The following is an 18,216-nucleotide window of genomic DNA, read 5'->3' as shown; positions in this document are numbered from 1 at the left end:
TGACTTACTGCTGCTGAAGGAGCCTCTACAAGCTGCTGAGCTGTGGGTTGTATTTCGTTTTCACAGCACTGCAGAGAGACCTGTGAAAGTTTGACCACACATGAACCCGAAGCCTCAAACCAACGAGGGGTAACATTAAGGCACAATCATCGCTTTATTGCTCAACTGTGCATTTTGTGCTCCCACCCCAAATATCCAAAATTTTTATTTTTCACTGATTTTTTAAATGCAACTTTGCTCAATATATTCTTTTTTTTTTTTTTTTTGCATTTTTTAATATTTTCCTTTATATGCTATTAGTATGAGAAGCTGTGACAATGCACATCTCTACCCCTGAAACACACTGACAGAAACTGAGACATCAGCAGCTCCAAAATGAAGGAAAAATAAAAAGGCTGAAGGCAGAAGAACAAGACGATGAAGCAGAAATAGATTATTTGTAAATTCTGACATCTAGTGGTGAGAGACTAGAATCACAGTGACGAAATGCCTTTTCTTTTCTTTCACATCTACGGCTGGAAGTGTTGCAAAACTGACCCAGACTTCCCCGAGACTCCTGCTCAATCACAGCATAGAATAGCTAAAAGCTTTCTTTGAGCTCACTCACTCTGTGGCGACATGACTGCAGTGATAAATCCATCACTAAGGCCTAACAGGAGGATGTACCTGTGTATATCTGTGTGGAAGGATGTGTGAGGGGGAAAACATGTATTTAGAACCACTTTCAGGTCGATCACCATTCCTGCCTTCACCTACAGCACAGCCACAGACTGTAAATAGTGACTGAAAGCCTGACAGCCATTGAAGAGGCCCACAGGGTAGAGCCTCGTGTCACGCTGGGAGGAGCAGACCTACAACCTGGGAACGCCTCTGTGTCCTGAATGTTGTTCGGTATGTTTTAGCTGCTGATATTATGGGTTTTCAGCCACTATGTATGTGTTTTACCACCTATTAAAAGGGCCCAAACAAGGCTTTCCATGTCACTTTTTGTCCAGAAGCCTAATATTTCCAGCTCTGAGGGTCTTAAAATCAAACTTTAACAGAGTATTAGTTGCATAGTTAGCCAAAAAAACAAAAAACTAAATCTATATTGGTTCACTATCACAAAAGCCAGGAGCAGAGATTCATTTATTCAGATAGTTTTGCTTCCTTTGGTAAAAGCAGTCACTAACACTATGATCCAGCCCCTGATTTTACTCCAGTGTAACAAAGCAGTTTGTGAAATGCTTGACATGTGGACACTGAACACCTCCCACTTCCTGTTCATGCTGTACCTCATTTTCTTCACATAAAAACTATTGTAATAAAACAAACAGGCTGCCTGTGAGTGTGATGTTTTGCTTCGTGACCAAGCTGTCTTTGTTAGTTTAGTGTTTTGGGTTTTTTTTTGACAAATGGTTATTCTGTAACTAAAAGTTTCTTTGTATGCAGACGATGATTTATTATATGTCAGTTTCAGCCCTTAGATGTTTGTTCTGTCGGCTGTTAGCAGACTGACTGTATTGCCCAGAATCCTCTATTTTAATCTCTTTAAGAAAGTGAGTTGATTGGGTGGTAAGTCATTTGGCTGCACTCATCTTTCTCTTTGTCTGTCTGCCGAATGTCAAAGGCCTAATTGTTTTTAAAGAAGCCACTGCCAGTGCTGCTGCCAGCTGCTGTGCCAGCTTATTCTTCAGAGCTGTGTGAAGCCTGAACTCTCCAGGTGTCACTGCAAAGCTCTGCCAGGTTCTCAACAACCAGCTCCTGCTCAGGGAGCGTTTGGCAACAGCATGAAGATCTGAAATCTGTTTATTGTCAGAATATCAAACCCCCACCTCCTCCCGGTACAGTAACTTTTGGTCTGAAGGCTGGCAGGAAGGCTGATGCTGGCACAGGGGCCACAGAATGCCACTCAGGGATTTCATCCAGGCTTAGTGCTCCTCAGTAACTGTTGGAAAGATTTTTCAGGGTCGCTGCCAACATGACCTGAGTGGCCCGGAGAAACAGACAGCCACAGCGGGGTGCATGTCAACAAGTACTGGGACATCCATCCATCTCTGATGTTGTCCCCCCATCTCTCTTCAAAAACTAGTTTTTCACAAAGCATTCAAATGCAAAATTCTCATTTGGTGCTCAAGAATAATCATTCTGCATCTTAATCTGGGCCACATCCATGTTATGGACATTATGATTTGAATCTTTGGCCATATTTAATACAGACATCCACCATCAGAGGTGTACACAGAATATGAGGAGAAGCAGCACAGATCACATTCAGTGACACATAATGGAGGCACGACTTCAACTTCATGGAAAAATTTTGCTTCTTGAAAATTCTTGTTTGCTTTATGGTAATACATCTATGGTGTAATGCAGTAGCATGTAACATGTAGCCTGCTGGGTGTGTGTGAGGCAGGACTGACTTAGCGTTAGTTAGGAACATACCGGATAGCCCAGTTTTTTGCCTCCTCCACACCTTCCTCCTTTTAAAGTGAAGTTGAGTCAGCATACCTGCAAGCTTTGTGTTCAAGCTGAAACACTTTCCACTTTAACATCTCCCACGTGTTTCTGCACATGCAGCAACCAAAGGGAAGCATCTTCAGCTCCCATAATTTGACTTTTTTCAAGCAAAACAAACCATGTCAGACATCAGAGCAGCAGAGCGTGTCTGCAGACAGCATGCTCGCTTCTTAGAAATGCCACTGTACTGCAGTTTAGTGAAATGACACCAGGGGGTGCGCTGTGAGATGGACAAAATAAATATGTGGAACAAAGTTCCTCAAACTGTGTGCTGAGCCCCACCGACATGCAGCAGGTGAGGCAAAGACAACCAGGGAGAAAAATAGGAAGTCATTGTGTATTTAAGTTCAATAAAGGAGATTTTTGTGGCAAACTAACCAAAAAGGAGTTTTCTTACACTTATTGAGATGAAAACTTTACAGCTGAAACGTCTTGATGCATTCTCAACCATCCAGGTAAGTAGATCCCAAAAGGTTGATTCTGTTCAACCTTTGGAGATTTACAGCTGAAACAAACATATTTAAAGCCTGAATAGTTTCTTTCTGCAGGTTCGCCTGGATACTGGAGTTAAGTGCGTGGTCTCTTTGACTGACAGGTGTTCTGACACAGCTTGGACCTCTCCAATGTGCTTGTGCCGCTTGGAGCATTTCTTTAAAGGAATTCTGTGGCGTACAGAAGCTTCCAGTTTTAGAGAGTGCACTTTTCTTATTTATTACTCCGTTACTTTGCACTGATTAGCAGACATCTGTGTTTATGGAAGAAGCTGAACTTATCAGTCCGCTCTCTCATCCAAGAGATGCTGTAGATCTGATGTCCTCATTTAACGGATCTACAGCATGCTCACACATGCCGCTGGTGTCTGTGCATGACTGAAAGCTAAGAGCATGTGGAAGGTGCAAGCACCTGCAGTTTCCAGAGAGCGGTGTAAGAGAAGTCTCTGGAGTGTTACAGTTATTTGACAGAGCTCCACCCACTCTGGCTCACCTGACAAACACGACTATCAGGAAACACGACTTCTTGACAGTAAAGGGAAGGAAAGCGTCACCTTTACACTGACGCGCTGAACAGCAGCAAGAATACCGGGAGCACTGGGATCTTACAAATTAAAAAAGACCGCTTGAAGGAAAGATTTTGCCGAAGACTTGTTGGGAAGGTTTTGGCACTGCCTCCTCCCTGCTGTCCGTCTCTGCCAGGTGTCTTTGTCGCTGAGGGGAAAATGGCTTTCCGTTCAGAGGAGGATTTATGCTGCCCTGCCTGTCATGACATTTTTAAAGATCCCGTCCTCCTCTTGTGTAGCCACAGCTTCTGTAAAGCCTGTCTGCAGAGCTGGTGGAAAGAGAAGCAAATCAAAGAGTGCCTGGTTTGTCGGACAGTGTGCGAGTGGAGTGATCCACCTTGTAACCGGGCACTGAAGAACCTCTGTGAGGGATTTTTGCAGAGTCAGAGAGCTTCATCGGGGTCTGACAGTCTCTGCAGTCTGCACTCTGAAAAGCTCAAACTCTTCTGTCTGGACCATGAGCAGCCCGCGTGTATCATCTGTCGGGATGCAAAAATCCACGCCGACCATCAGTTCAGACCCATTGATGAAGTTGCACAGGAACACAGAGAGGAGCTTCACACGTTCCTGAACCCTCTGCAGCACAAGCTGAAGCTTTTTAATGAAGTTAAAGTGAACTTACATCAAACAGCGGAGCACATTAAAGTGCAGGCTCTGCAGATAGAAAGGAGGCTTAAGGAGCAGTTTAAGAAGCTTCACCAGTTCCTAGAGGAGGAAGAGGAGGAACGGATGTTAGCTCTGCGGGAGGAAGAGGCGCAGAAGAGCCAAGTGATGAAGGAGAAGATGGAGGCTCTGTGTAGGGAGATGGCGAATCTTTCAGACACAGTCAGAGCCACAGAGGAGCACCTCAGAGCTGGAGATCCATCCTTCCTGAGGACCTACAAGGCTGTGGTGGAAAGAGTCCAGCAGCACCCCCAGCTGGATGATCCACAGCTGGGCTCAGGAGCATTGATAGATGTGGCCAAACACCTGGGCAACCTGACCTTCAACATCTGGAATAAGATGACAGACATGGTCTCCTACAGTCCTGTGATTCTGGATCCAAATTCAGCCAATCCAGAGCTCATTCTGTCTGAAGATCTGACTGGCGTGAGGCACGGAAAGAGAAGGCTCCTTCCAGAAAACCCGGAGAGGTTTGAATTCTGGGATTCTGTCCTGGGCTCTGAGGGCTTTAACTCGGGAACTCACAGCTGGGACGTGGAGGTTGGAGACAACAAGGACTGGGAGGTTGGGGTGATAGCAGAGTCTATGTGCAGGAGAGAATTTGTGGGCTCCACAGTGTGGAGCGTAGAATGCAGCCATGCCGGATACAGAGCGTTCTCCCCAACCAACAAATACATCGCTCTCTCCATCACAGAGAAGGTCAAGAAGGTCAGAGTTCATCTGGACTGGGACGAAGGGAAGCTGTCTTTTTTGGAGCCTGATACAAACACACACATTCACACTTTCACACACATATTCACTGAAAAACTGTGCCCCTATCTTTGCACCAGGAACCCACAGCTTCTGAAAATAGTGCCTGTAAAAGTGTGTGTGAGAAAGCTGACAGATCAGGAGGAGTGAAGTTACGGCTAGCTGGGCTTTAACCACGTAAGAGCACAGCTTTAATCACAGATTAGAAACAGGACAGATCGAGGCACAGTCACGATTACACAAATCTGGCACCCTTCGTCAACGTGCTCATAGCCCGAAATGGTTTCATAAAGCCTTGTCAGGGCGCATTGTTACTGTGTAAATACTGCTGCACTTCAGTTTGCACATGCTGGCAAGCTGAAGTGCAAATATACACTGTGCTACCTTAGTTGACATTTCGTAGTTTGCTACCAGGAGTGTTTCCAGGATTGTTCAGTGACCAGAACTGGAGCAGAAAACAGACTCGTGCAGATGATAAGAAGTGTCGTCAATAACTGTTTTACAATGACTCTTTACCTAAGCAAAAGTAATAGTAGTACAAAAGTTTAAGCAGCAGATGATTTTACCAACGTCTATATGACTGTGAAGCTTTGTCCCCCACAACACAGCACAATAATTTAATAGATCTATATTTTAAAATTTGAAAAATAAGAATTAGCTTAAGCTTTAAGTGTAGAATATAATGGTTGTAAGTAGAATGAAATAGCAAATAGTATTTAAATAAGTTTCCCGTCACACAGGCCTAAAGTCAGTGGGTTGTTCACGAGTGACTTACAAACTTTGCTGGCACGAAAGTGTTTTTAAAGAAGTGCATGGAGCTGCACCAGGATCTCCTCTAAATTGTTTGATCATAGCAGGTTGCCGCGGTAACCAGTAGTTTCCATAGAGAAGGCCAAATGTTCTGCCAACTCTCACACTTTTACTAAAGTTTTACTAAAGCTCGGAGAGTAAGTGTGAAGTTTTTGTGTCCTTAATGCAAACTCTAGTTAACAGCAGCAGTCTGCCAGCGACCGCAGCAACAACACGGAGAGCTCTGTTGCAGAACTGTCTGCTACCAATTTCACCCGGTGACAGCCAGAAGGCTCGAGCAACCAGGTGAAACTGGTACAGGTGAAAACACGAGAAAATAAGGAAAACTAGAACAAGAATCATACAAAGGTATTAATTAAGGAACGTTTCTTCACTTTGACAGATTGTAATTGCTTAACAAGTGTGAATGTGTGTGTGAATGGGTGAATGACTGATTGTAGTGTAAAGCGCTTTGGGGTCCTCAGGGACTAAGTAAAGCGCTATACCAATACAGGCCATTTACCATCACTCTCCAAATGGTCGGAGAATACAGATTTTTCCCTAGCAACCAGAGGTTGCCAGCGGGTCTCTAGGCCTGTGTGATTGAGGCCTAAAAGCACTGAGTTAAATTCCACGCTACTATTCAGTGGTGTAAGATTAACAGTAGCCCGGCAGCATGGGTGTGGGTGGCATGGGCACAAATTATATTTCCAGGTGAGCCGGTGACACCCTCTGTGGAAACACTGCTGACGCAACACAGCACCAAGTGCGACAGCCTTCAAAAGGAGCAGAGACCTTTCAACAATAACTGTATACTGATGATGGCCCTGATATTCTCCAAGGAAGTTCCAGTAACTTGAAGAGGTTCAAGCAGAAGCAGCACTCGGAGTTTAAAGTGTTGATGAAACGAGTAAGTAAAGGATTTGTTCAGTGCACTTCCAGCGTCGCTGGAACTTTATACTCTTCAGACTCTGTGCTCGACTCCCTGCACCAGCAGGTGAAGTTGTGCCACAAACATCTAGTGAACTTCATTAATTTTGGAAAAGCAAAAAGAGAGGCTTCTCCATTCTGTGACAACAACACCGTAGAACTGAAAATCCAATAGTCCCATGTTTTGGGTCACCACAGAGGAAATGCTCATTACAAATTAATGCAAGGTTGTTTGAAGTGATTATTTTTAATCTTTGATAAAGCATCCTTTCCTAATGGGAGGGGTCTCTTCCAGGATGACAATACAGTTCATAAAGAGCTCAGTGATCATATGCTGTGACCTTGATCGTCAAAGCACCAAATGGGGGACCAGAAGCAGCGAATCTTCTTAAGACTCTTTTATTTGTCATCGTTCTGTCTGTTCCTCAAAGAGACACTCATCACCATCACGAATATGGATTTTGACACAATTATATGAAGTATAACTACCATCTAGTGTTCAGTTGTTTCATCATCTTAATGTTTCTTTTTTGATGCTATCATTAATCTTATGTAATCGTTTTGATTTTCAGGGCATATCACATAATCAAAGTAGCGCTCAACAGTCCAGAATACAAACACAAAGATGCTGCTTCATGTTCTGAGATGTTATTCTTTCTATCGTGTTTGATGGATTTAGAGAGAAGAGAAGAGTGTGTTATATTTTATTGATAAGGGGAAGCTCATCTTTGAAACAGTGGACAAACTGTCACACAGTGTAGCTTTTCCATTTAGAGACAGGACATTACCCCCTCCACCCAGCACAGGTGTGACAGTGGCATTGTTTTCCTCCAGCTAACGAGTTTCAAGCCTCTAACAAGTAACGTGGAGACTGCCGTGGCCTCAGTCTGGTTGATCGATACCGCTCTCTCATGTGGGACTGCACCACGGGACACAGCAGAGGATATTGAATATTTCCATCCAGAACTGGGTCAGTTTGGGTTACAGCTGTTGCATGAAACACACAACAGAGGAACTATTTGTGTTGCACAACAAATGATTTTGACTTTAAATGTAATCTTGCCAAATGTTGTACCTTAAATGAACACTTTGAAAATATTTATAAGACCTGTATAGATCACAGTAGGGATCTGTTTACAGAAGGCAACAATGAACACTGCTGCTTGTTCGACGCTGGTTTGTGTATTATTTATATGAATGGCTAAACAAGGTGCACTAATGAATTTGAGTATTTTTGCATTGATTCTGTTGCTTTTTATTTAAAAGCTGATGAACAGCCTGGTGAACAGTGGAAGATTGCTTTTTCAGTAAACTGCTCATCGTGTATATCACTGTGGTTTTTCTTTTTTAAACTGTGACTACCAAGTAAACAAAAAGTACAGTAGTTTTGCATTTTCAGTGAATTATTAACAATAAGTTACTAACAATACGTTAGTAATTCACTAGATTGGTTTAAATTATTAACTTGGTGATTCTTGAACTCATTTGGATTTTTTTGCAGACTTTAAAAGGCTCTACAATTATTTGTGTCGCATTTAGTGTCTACAATAGTGAATTTTGCGAGTTTACCTGAACGCAGCATTTGAAACGATAAGATTCATGAAGCCACTTGTGTGAAGTTTGAAACGTAACGTAAAGCAGTTCCGCTTAATGTAGAAAATGTAAAATTGGACAAAAAACTTCGCTTTTACAGAAACTTAGCAAAATAATAAATCCGCGTCACAGTGAATAATATGTAGACGAATAGTTCACCGTTAAATCCACATTTTCGAATTGCTCCGTCTTTACAAAAGCGTTCAGATCAGTTACTTTTAAAGGAAATTACGTTCACATGCGCCAATTTTACGCTTTTACTTTGAAATGTCGGCCGCGTGACTTCCGGTTACAGTGTTTTCGCGGCTAGCTTGACACCGCGGGGGAGTCCAATGGAAGCCTTCGTCGCAGCCCGGAGGAGACAATCGAGTGAGATTTAACTCGAAAGCGGAGCTGATTTCATTAGATGGATCTTTAAAGGGCTTCTTTTCTCAACAGCCTTGATCTGTGGTTTGTCACATTCGGTTTCAAACTCACCGATCGGCCTCTAACGGCGTCCGCTCGGCCTTGTTTATACTGTGCAGGGCTGCTTGAATCGGGGAAGCAGGCCCGGCTCTCCTGTGCCCGTTTAACGGCCGTCCTGCGGCTGGAGCGTGTTTTGTGCGGATCGGCCCTTTAGCTCACCAAGTAAGTGAAAATACCACAAAACAGACAGCGCCAGTTTTAATGTAGGATATTCTCTGAGTTTTTCTTTTGGAGTTTCGACGTAACGCCATGTCAGTTTTTAGTTATTGTTAGCCATTAGCCTCGAGCTAACTCCGCTCTCTGTGTTGAGCTTACTGGTTATGCTAACGGCTGATACTCGACTTGCTTGAATACCAACTTCAGAGGTGTAGAAGAGCTCTCACCGCGCATTTAAATGGATACCCAGTCTGCTCTACGTGATATCCACTTGTAAAATTTGTTATGTTTTCATTAATATTTATGCTAGCGACCAACCTGTGCAGAAAGCTGCAAATGAGCACGGTTAGCATGGTGCTAAGCTAATGGTAGCCTTGTTTTGTATAACCAGCTGGCTGAGAAGTACTCCGGCTGTTAGCTGGCACTTCTGCCCTGTGTTAACCTAAGAATAAACGACTTTCTTTTTCAAAAGATGTTTTTTTTAAATTGTCAGTTTGCCTGTAAATAAAATTAAAAAAGCAGAGCTGCATTTTACAGATGTTGATTGATTCTGTGTATTTCTCTTGGCGGCTCCGGATCAAGTTGTAAATTACATTTAGAGAATCACATACATGTTCGTCTCGCCTAAGATGCCCTCTCTTTCTACTCCTTGGTCCTCCTCTTTCAGAGAATATGACCCAGATGCAACAATGACATCTAGATTTGGTAAAACCTACAGCCGCAAGGGTGGTGAGGGCACATCCAAGTTTGACGAAGTTCTCTCAACCAAGAGAGGCACCCTGAGCACCAAATGGGGTGACACCACCTACAAGGCCAAGGTGGGCTCAAAGCGTGCTGGCGCTCCCAAGAATGACTCAGTCCTGGAGGTGTATAAGAGGCCCCGTCCATGCGGGGACGGTTTGGATGACCCGTTTGGGTTTGACAGTGATGAGGAATCCAAGCCCGTGTCGTCCCGGAGCGGGAGCAAGTCGTCTCCCGCCAAGCCAGCCTCAGCAGAGCCGCCCCAGGCAGAACGACCTGGGGTGTCCCCGGATACAGGGAGCAGGTCCAGCTTCCAGGGAGCATCTAAGACCCAGCCGAGGGCGATGGACGACACCCTTCGGTTCTTCAACAGCAGCAGTGCCAGCACAGGTAATACACAGTCTGTTAAGATTTTCCTGAAAGTTAAATCTGCAGTGTGTCAGTGTAACGCCAAAGAGGTGACATTCACAGCCTTGCTAGTTTAAATGAGCCAGCTAGTAAGCTCAGGACACGGGTGTCTTGCATCGCGTGTCAAGCACATCAGGGTGAAGTCATTTAAACTTGGAAGAAAAGTCTAATGTTCGTTATTTTCTTCCAGCTGCTTCCCTTTCAGTTGGCAGTGATATCATTTCAGACACAGAGAAATCAGTTTCCCCGTTTGTACCCCTCTCAGCCGTTCCCTGTCAGCTTGACTCGCTTTCAGCTTTCTGTGACTTCTTCTGGCTGCCTGCCAGAGATGCGAGCTCGCTCCTCACAGCGAGCTTTGCCCCAGCGAGCACCTCAGATGGCTCAGAGGGCTGTTTTCACACTGATGGTACACCGAGCCACACTGACGGGAAGCTAGCATGACACTGAAGTTAAACCCTGCCATAAACATGTGTATTATCTGCATACAAAGGCTGCAGATGTTGACTCGATAAATATGATAATGTCATTGATGAAATGGTTCTTTTTATAAAATAAAAGGCTGACGGCGGCTTCTTTCAGAGTGGTATGTTTGTACAGTTAAACAAGTCAATAGCACGTGGCTGTGAATCAAAAGTACATTTAAGCTTGTCAGCTTACAAAGGGCTGTAAAGATTGTGAGTAACAAGCACATTTTGCTGGCTTTATTACACCACAGGTACGCTGAACGTGCCACCGTTGTGTTTGCAGTGGTGAGATGAGGGGTATTGTGGTTTTTAAACAGACTCCAGCAAGGTTAGCTGCAGGCTGTTTACTTTCCTGTTCTTGAAGGCAGATGTCTAACCCTCATCACTTTCCTCCTTTCAAACAAAATAATGTCTTATGGGACCTACATAACATTGGTGCGGTTGGATTTAATATGAGCAGAGGCACACACCTCTCTCAGGTCTCCTTCAGCAAAGATGTCACGAAACAGCTCATCCAGGAGGCATCCTGTCGGATTCCCGAACTGCTTTATCAGCCTCATGGAAGAGCAGCAGCTCTACTCTGAGCTCTTCACTCTATGGAGTAGAATTGTGGTTGAGTGGGGTTAGCGTCTTCGCAGTCCACTGGCGGTCTGTGGATGGTCCATCTACCTGCAGAGAAAGCTGTTGTTGATTGAGGTTGTGCTACACAGGTCTGTGAGCTACCATCAGTCAGCTGTGAAGAAGAGCAAAGTGAAGAAGAGTGTTAAAAACAATGAAAAGCGTCCACTGCAGCCACCATCTGCTTTTCAGGCTGCATTTTTGATCTTCAAAGTTTTTCCCACGGACTCTGCCGTTGCTCTGTTCCCTGTTTTGGCCCATAAGAGTGCGCTGAAGTGAGGTTTTGCCTCATATACCCACAGATATTCGCCGCCAGCATACAACTCATAGCTGATTCGAGTTACTGAAACATTTCTAGAAATTGTAGGAAGTTCTGTGATTTGTTTTCCCGCTCTTCCCCGAATGCTCTCCTTTTTTATGTCCATGTCGTCTGATCCTCAGCAGCATTGGGAGACTCCCAGATGATTACCTTCTTCAATGCAAAATACAAAACAATCTGACCACATGCAGGACTGGTTTACATATGTGTACGTGCAAACCTGAATAATTACTGGTCATTTAAACACCATATATTAAGTTCAGTTTCACCAAACAGATTTTTCTCTTACAAAAAGCTTTCTGTGGAAACAAATGTCTAAAACGTCATGTACATCCATCTCGCTCACTTATTAAACCTAATACGAGTGCACGAATCGCCCGATACGCACAGATCACCTCACGTGTCCTCGTGGTGCACAGATGCACGAATGTAGGCTTTGTTGACGTCCCAGTGTAAAACTGGGACCTCTGCAGGAGCCTATAAAGCAGGGATAGGCCACTCCAGGCCTCGAGTTGGTGTCCTGCAGGTTTTAGATGTGTCCTTGATCAAACACAGCTGATTTAAATGGCTAAATGACCTCTTCAACATGTATTGACGTTCTTCAGAGGCCTGGTAATGAACGAATCATCTGAGTCAGGTGTGCTGACCCAGAGTGAGATCCAAAACCTGCAGGACACCGGCCCTCGAGGCCTGGAGTTGCCTACCCCGGCTATAATGGTTAAAATATTATTTAAATAAGCTGCTGCTACGTGCTGGTTGTTCTTCTGCTGGGTCAGTGCACAGCTCCAGATAGAGGGAGCGTAATGGTTGAGCTCCGCAGTGAGTATATGCAGCTAATCTCTGTACCGTTTGAATATAGATGTAATCCAGGCAATGGAAATAGCACTTTGATGCTAATCTTACTATTCTGTAATTACAGCAGGCTTACATTATTGTTAGCTTAATGTCTAATGCTGAACATTTCAGGATGCAGCAGCTTATTTAAGCCATGTATTAACTGTCACAGGCTAATGAGTAGTTTCTGTAATTGTTAACTCTGTTTCTAGTCGAGGGTCACAGGCTGTTCTGTTTATTTAGGACTGTCCTGCTTTCTTTGAACAAACAAACAAAGACAACCAATGAATCAGCAGCTTACATTTGTGGATCTGTGCAAAGCTGGCAGCATGAAATTTGTGTCCAAACCCCACGAGGGCATGTGACGTGATCTGTGCGTGTCAGGCGATGCGTCCACACGCAGTTAAGCTTTTGTGAGTGACGGGGATGCTACGTTTAGTTTTAGACATTTGCGTTCAAAGAAAGGTCTTAGAAAGAGAAAATAATCTGATTAGTGAAGCTGAACTTCAGAAATTGTGTTTAAGTGATCAGTATTTATTCAGGTTTGCATTGAGGCACGTTGAAGCGGTTTTACGCGCAGTTAAATTGCATCGTAAGCCGCAGACGTTTACGAGTCCTCAAACGTTGCACACAAATCATTAAACATATTTGTAAAGCTTTGCTTACGCTTGTGGATCATACCGTAGCATTAGCGAAGCTTTTGAGTCAAATTTCTCCCCATAGCGTTCGCACTTAATGATGAGGAAGTGCTTTCTGCGATGTGGTGACGTGACAGGTAACGATAGAAACCATCAAAGACTCGCCACTGATGTGAACAGAGGAGAAGACGGTTCAGGATTCAATTTGCAGGAGAACATGTTTTAGCGGGATCACTCAGCTGAGCTCGATTCTTCTGTTGCCAGAGACGATCAGAAATTGGGCTTCTTGTGTCAACATTTACAAAGAGTCAGAGTCGGGGGAAGAAGGTGGTGGTGGTGGTGCAGTTGTGCTGTTTTGAAAGGGCGCTCTGAAGCTGAAGGGACTCGGATTGTCCGGTAAACTGAGCAATTCGAAAGCAGGTGGTTAATAATCAGCTGAGCAAACTACTGTACTGTACTACTGCAGTGTGAGGGTGAGTCAGAGTGAAGTCTTTCTTTTTTTTTTTTTTTTTTTAAAGATGGAGCTTGATTTTGAACTTTAATGAGAAAATTTGCTTCGTTTGTCATATTTGGCGTTCTGAGAAGCTACACCTGTTCGTTTAGCAGCGCTGCTGCGTCATCGTTTAAAACCGTTTGGAGGAAAAAATATTTATCTGCCACACAATTTATTTTTCTTAAGGACTTGTCCTGCTGGGCAAGTTGAGATACAATGAATCTAAGAAGAATCTTAATGATTACATTCACTCTTATCTGCCCGTCACAGACGTGTTGCGCTCTCAGAGTTCAGAGTCACTTTCTGTGACGTTGCACTGCTGTAGAAAGAATCCAACTTACTGGAGCTCACAAAGTTGCTGCGTTTGAAGGCATTTTAATAAAATGAAGACAAGTTATTGCCAAAGACGAGAGCCTAAACCAAACACTAAACTCTGTCCTAAACTAATGCTGATTTAAAAAAAGAAAAAGAAAAAAGAAAAAAAAGGGAAACTAATGAAGCCGACCGGTGATAAACCAAGTCTTCGTTGATGGGGGAAATGGCTGGCTCCACAGTTAATGAACACGGGTTATTAAACGATATTGAGGGTAACCGAGAGCTCTGCAGCAAAAAGAAATGCCACAGAGTAGGAATCTTCTTCCTTTAGTGAAGGAATCTTTAAACTTTTAGTTCAAGACAAACATTCGGAGGCTCGTGCAGGTTGGAGCCCAGAGTCCTTCTGACTTGGTGGTTCTTACCTGGTTAAAGATTAAACACGGAGTACCTGTGTGCTGCTTAATTTTTGTTTTTAATACACAGCTCTGCAAACCCTTTAGACAGTCGCACACCCACACAGGCTGGAACACATACTGACATCAAGCCCCATCTGCCTCGCAAAGCCAAAGTACGCAAACTGCCGGCTTTGCACCTTCCCGAGGTGTCACCTCTCCAGACTCTTATTTTTATCTGCCCGGCTTTAAAGGAATGCAAGGCGATCAGCTTCCATCATCAAACGGCTTCAGTTTGAGTTTCTCGTAGGCTACAGAACACACACTGTGTGTGTGTGTGTGTGTGTGTGTGTACAGGCTGCTCCTCGCTCTGCCATCTGCCGAAGAACTGAAAGTGTGTTAATCACTAGAACATTTTGCAACCGCGTCAGCAGTAAAAACAGCACATGACTGGAAAAACAAACCCGAGCCCTTTGGTTTCCAAAAACGCCAAACTCAGAGCTTATCTGGGATCCTTTAGTTAAGACTTGACGTTTTACACGTGCACGTTCAAAAGAAGGGGATTGGAGGGCGCTCAGAAAGGCCTGCTTCCAACCCTGCTTGTGGTTGGCCGTCATGAAGGTGTCCGATAATTAGTTTACGTGTTAGGTTAATTTAGTCAGAATAACTTGAGTGTTTTTCGTAGAACTGGCAGACACTAATAGCTAACCTGTGTCTCTACCTGAGTTGTAGCCACGGAAACCCTCAGAGCTGCACAGCGTCGTTCACGTGGACTTGTTTTGATAAAGTTAGAAGAAATCGTTGGAGGGCTGAGAAGAAAAGACTAAATGACTCATCTGCAGCTCTCGGTTCACGTCACGCTTTGAAAGGACAGTAAAATAGTTGAAGTAATGGAGGAATCATAGCACTTCATACATTTTACACTCAGTTGATATCAGATTAAACGCTTTGGGGGAAAAAAACGAACAAACGGCATTTAGATCTTAACCAGAAAAAGACCTGTGTCCACAGACGTACACAGCTTGGTGGCGTTTGAGTGTGGGGCCTTTGAGGACCTTTAGCAGTCCTCTGGGGGCCTCGCTCGTTCGGTGTGTTTGATCGTCTCTCTTTATTTTTAATTTGTCAAATAAAGTCTGCATCATAAGCTGAAGTAACTGAAATTGCCTCCATTCCAGATTTGCTACCAATCAACCTTGAATCAAAAACCGCAGAAGCTGATATTATGTGACGCTACAGCGTGAAGCAATTTCCTGTTTGCTCAGAGGGGAAAGTGAAGCATTGTGAGTTATGTGCCACGGCAGAAGTGACACAAATAACCAGGGGTGCTAATAACCAAACAGCATGACTTGTCCTGGAAGTGGCTCCAGACCCATTTTGATTCTCTTGAAGAATTACAGCTGCTGGCGAATGACTGTTTGCTGTGAGACCTGGCTGCTGTTCCAGGTGTGTGTGTGTGTGACCTGCTTTTATTGCGTAACGGTGTTTTTTGAAATGGTGTAATCTTTGGGTGCATCATCATTGTGCCGAGGTGTCTGTGAAGTTCAGCGGTAAAGTGAATGTAGGGCATATAGAGTGTGTGTGCGGTCGGGGGGCCTTCTTTTTTCAAATTTAAAGAAATAAAATGAGGGGGAATTATTTTGCAAGCAGATGTTTAAGCAGATCTAAGCTGCTTAAACAAGTTTGAGCATTCGGTTTCAAGAACACATCATGCAGAACCACGCGGTGTCTCATTCCTTCGAGTCCGGCTCAGAGAACATTGGAGCTGGAAGTTGGCAGAAAAGTTTCTCAGTTTAACCAACATGTTCTTGTCTAGTTTTTAAATTCTGTGTTTTCTGGTTTGTAGACAAACTGCAACAGGTTTCAAAAGCAAAGCCTCACCTTGAAACCCTGCAGTTTATTGTCAGTTTTTTTTACTGATTATAAGAGTAATAGTCACAAACTGCGGCGTAAATTTCCTTCAGTAGCATAAATTCCAGTTAAAATTCTAATGAACCTGAAAGTCAGTATTGGGTGTGGCCACCTTTAACCTTCAGCACAGCCTGAACTCTCTGAGGCAACTTTCCTATCGTAGTCTTCAGGGACGTTGAGGTGTGTGTGTGTGTCCAGGTGTGCTTTAATGCATTGGCTGTGTGTTTGGGTTCATTGTCATGGTGAGAATGAAGCTGCTGCCAGATTTATTATAGTTTTGTATTTTTTTTTTTTTTAATTAGTTGTTGTTGTTGTTATTATGATTATTACTATTTTTCTGTTTTTAATTCACTTTGCTGGCTTCAGACAAGGTTCTGTATGAAGGTCTTTTCTTTTTCCCCCTCCAGGCATATAAAGACCGACATTTTATGTGTATATTTATCTTCTTTTCATTATTTTTATAAGCACACAGGTCTAGTTTTTATGTTATTTCAGTCAGCAAAGATGGGTTTTTTTGGGGGGTTTTTTTGCCTGTATTTTCATTGTTGTTCTAGTTATTTGTGCAGCACCTTTTCCTCTTTCAAACATTACAGTTTAGTCCATTTGATTTTTAATACAAATTTGCTTGTGAAAACTGGACCAGCTTAAAAATGACCGGTACCTTCAGTGACTTTGATGCACTGACTCTGACTCTGTTTTCATTCTCAGGAAAGTCCAAGCAGAGCTTGTTGTCCTCGTCGTCAGAGAACCAGCACAGCTACACGTGGTACCAAAACGTTTCTGAGAGCGACAAGAAGCCCCTCGCCCAGACCACCACCCTGAAGACTGGCTCCAAGGCAGAATCCACCTATGACTCGTGGGATGTTATAATGGGCCTCCGGCCACCTTCTCCCACACAGGAACCCCGCAACCCTGCCCCTACTCTGTCATGGGCTTCGGCGGGCGTCACGACGGCAGGCGGCTGTGACCCGGTGCAAACTCGGCACGAGAAGACCCCCTCTCCTCCACAGCTGCTCCTCAGCGACAGCGACGACCTGCAGGGCAACCCTGACCTCACTGAGACGTCGGATTACTCCCAGATGTCGACCTCATCGTCACTTGAAAGGAACTCGAACTGTCGGACATACAGGAGGCCCAACAAACAGGGCAAAGCCTCGGACTCCAGCAGCTTCGCAGCCACTGTTTTTGGCTCAGATCTTCCCAAATCCGCATCTGACAGCAATAACAAAACGACAGGTGGCAGAGGGAGCCGGGGCAGGACGAGGGACTACACAGTGTTGCACCCATCCTCCATATCTATGTGTAACGTCACCATCCAGGACCGAGTGGTGGAGGAGTTTGGGACTGATGCAGCACCCTCTTGTGGTAGCGGTAGCGCCGGTTCAGGCAGCACGACGCAGCTGGGAGAGGCCGGGTGGCAGCGGAAGAAGTCGGAACAACAGAATACAAGGTTGGTTAACGGGGCCGGCGGTCCTCGTGTGTCAGGGTGTTCCACAGTGTGGACAGTTTGTGTAACTGCCTACACCTGCTGATATCCCACAAGAACTACAGGAAGTCTAAATTATCCCAGTTTTTCCCATATGTAGACTTATTTTCCATCTAACAGATCGACCTCATCCCTCAGACAAACAACTCGCTCTCTCTCTCTTTTTCTTTTTTAAGTAACCGAGTTGTGCGACATCTGGTGATGGACACAAAGCTTAATGATCATTCTCTTTAGTCCACATCCACAGCAGACCTGTAGAAAGTGATTCAGTAGGTCCATAAACAGAACCTGGATGCTGAACATGCCAGCACGAAGCACCCAGAGTACTTCATTTGAAATTGCAGCCACCAAAAGCACATTTTGAGTTTTAATATTTTATATCAAACTGCTTAATAAAATATTTGTAACAGACTTGGAGAGAAAATACAGATTTAAATCAGACTGTTTCAAAGTAGTTTATTATAACAAGCAAAGAGTCATTTAATATCAGGTTTGAGACGTTTGAGAGGAGAAAAACATAAAGCAAATACATAAAAATCTATGTAGGTAGTTGTTTATGCTGTGTGACTTCTCACAGGCACGGGGACACGTTATTCAGTGAAAACCATCTATGATGCCTTTCATTTCACACGTTTTCCATCTTTACCATGTTTCCGTCTCAGCGTGAGGCCGTGGGCCTCTTTGGTCTCATTTCAGTT

At 44.1% G+C, this 18,216-nt stretch overlaps 2 protein-coding genes across 3 annotated transcripts in view; both read left to right on the top strand.

The window, feature by feature from the left end:
* The window catches only part of LOC120723111 (wings apart-like protein homolog), a 45,117-nt gene that overhangs the window by 4,436 nt on the left and 22,465 nt on the right, over positions 1–18,216 (top strand). Inside the window, exons 2-5 of one of the 2 annotated variants that reach the window (XM_040014430.1) lie at positions 4,346–4,350; positions 8,610–8,908; positions 9,570–10,033; positions 16,741–17,482. In XM_040014430.1, coding sequence (XP_039870364.1) covers positions 9,592–10,033; positions 16,741–17,482 — 1,184 coding nt within the window. In that variant the 5' untranslated portion in view covers positions 4,346–4,350; positions 8,610–8,908; positions 9,570–9,591. Of the gene's footprint in view, positions 1–4,345; positions 4,351–8,573; positions 8,909–9,569; positions 10,034–16,740; positions 17,483–18,216 lie in introns of those variants that run through there. The other variant, XM_040014429.1, reaches the window with a different exon arrangement.
* On the top strand, positions 3,716–5,119 carry LOC120722959 (nuclear factor 7, ovary-like). Its single transcript, XM_040014151.1, has one exon. It carries the CDS (start codon positions 3,716–3,718, stop codon positions 5,117–5,119), a length of 1,404 nt encoding a protein of 467 aa, XP_039870085.1.

This window comes from Simochromis diagramma, unplaced genomic scaffold (genome assembly GCF_900408965.1).
Source record: "Simochromis diagramma unplaced genomic scaffold, fSimDia1.1 OVJJ01000669.1, whole genome shotgun sequence".
Taxonomy (NCBI): Eukaryota; Metazoa; Chordata; class Actinopteri; order Cichliformes; family Cichlidae; genus Simochromis; species Simochromis diagramma.
This window is presented reverse-complemented; position numbering and strand designations above follow the sequence as displayed.

What these genes read in the sequence shown, in the direction of transcription:
- LOC120722959 (XM_040014151.1), top strand. Translation starts at nt 3,716, where the DNA reads ATGGCTTTCCGTTCAGAGGAGGATTTATGCTGCCCTGCCTGTCATGAC.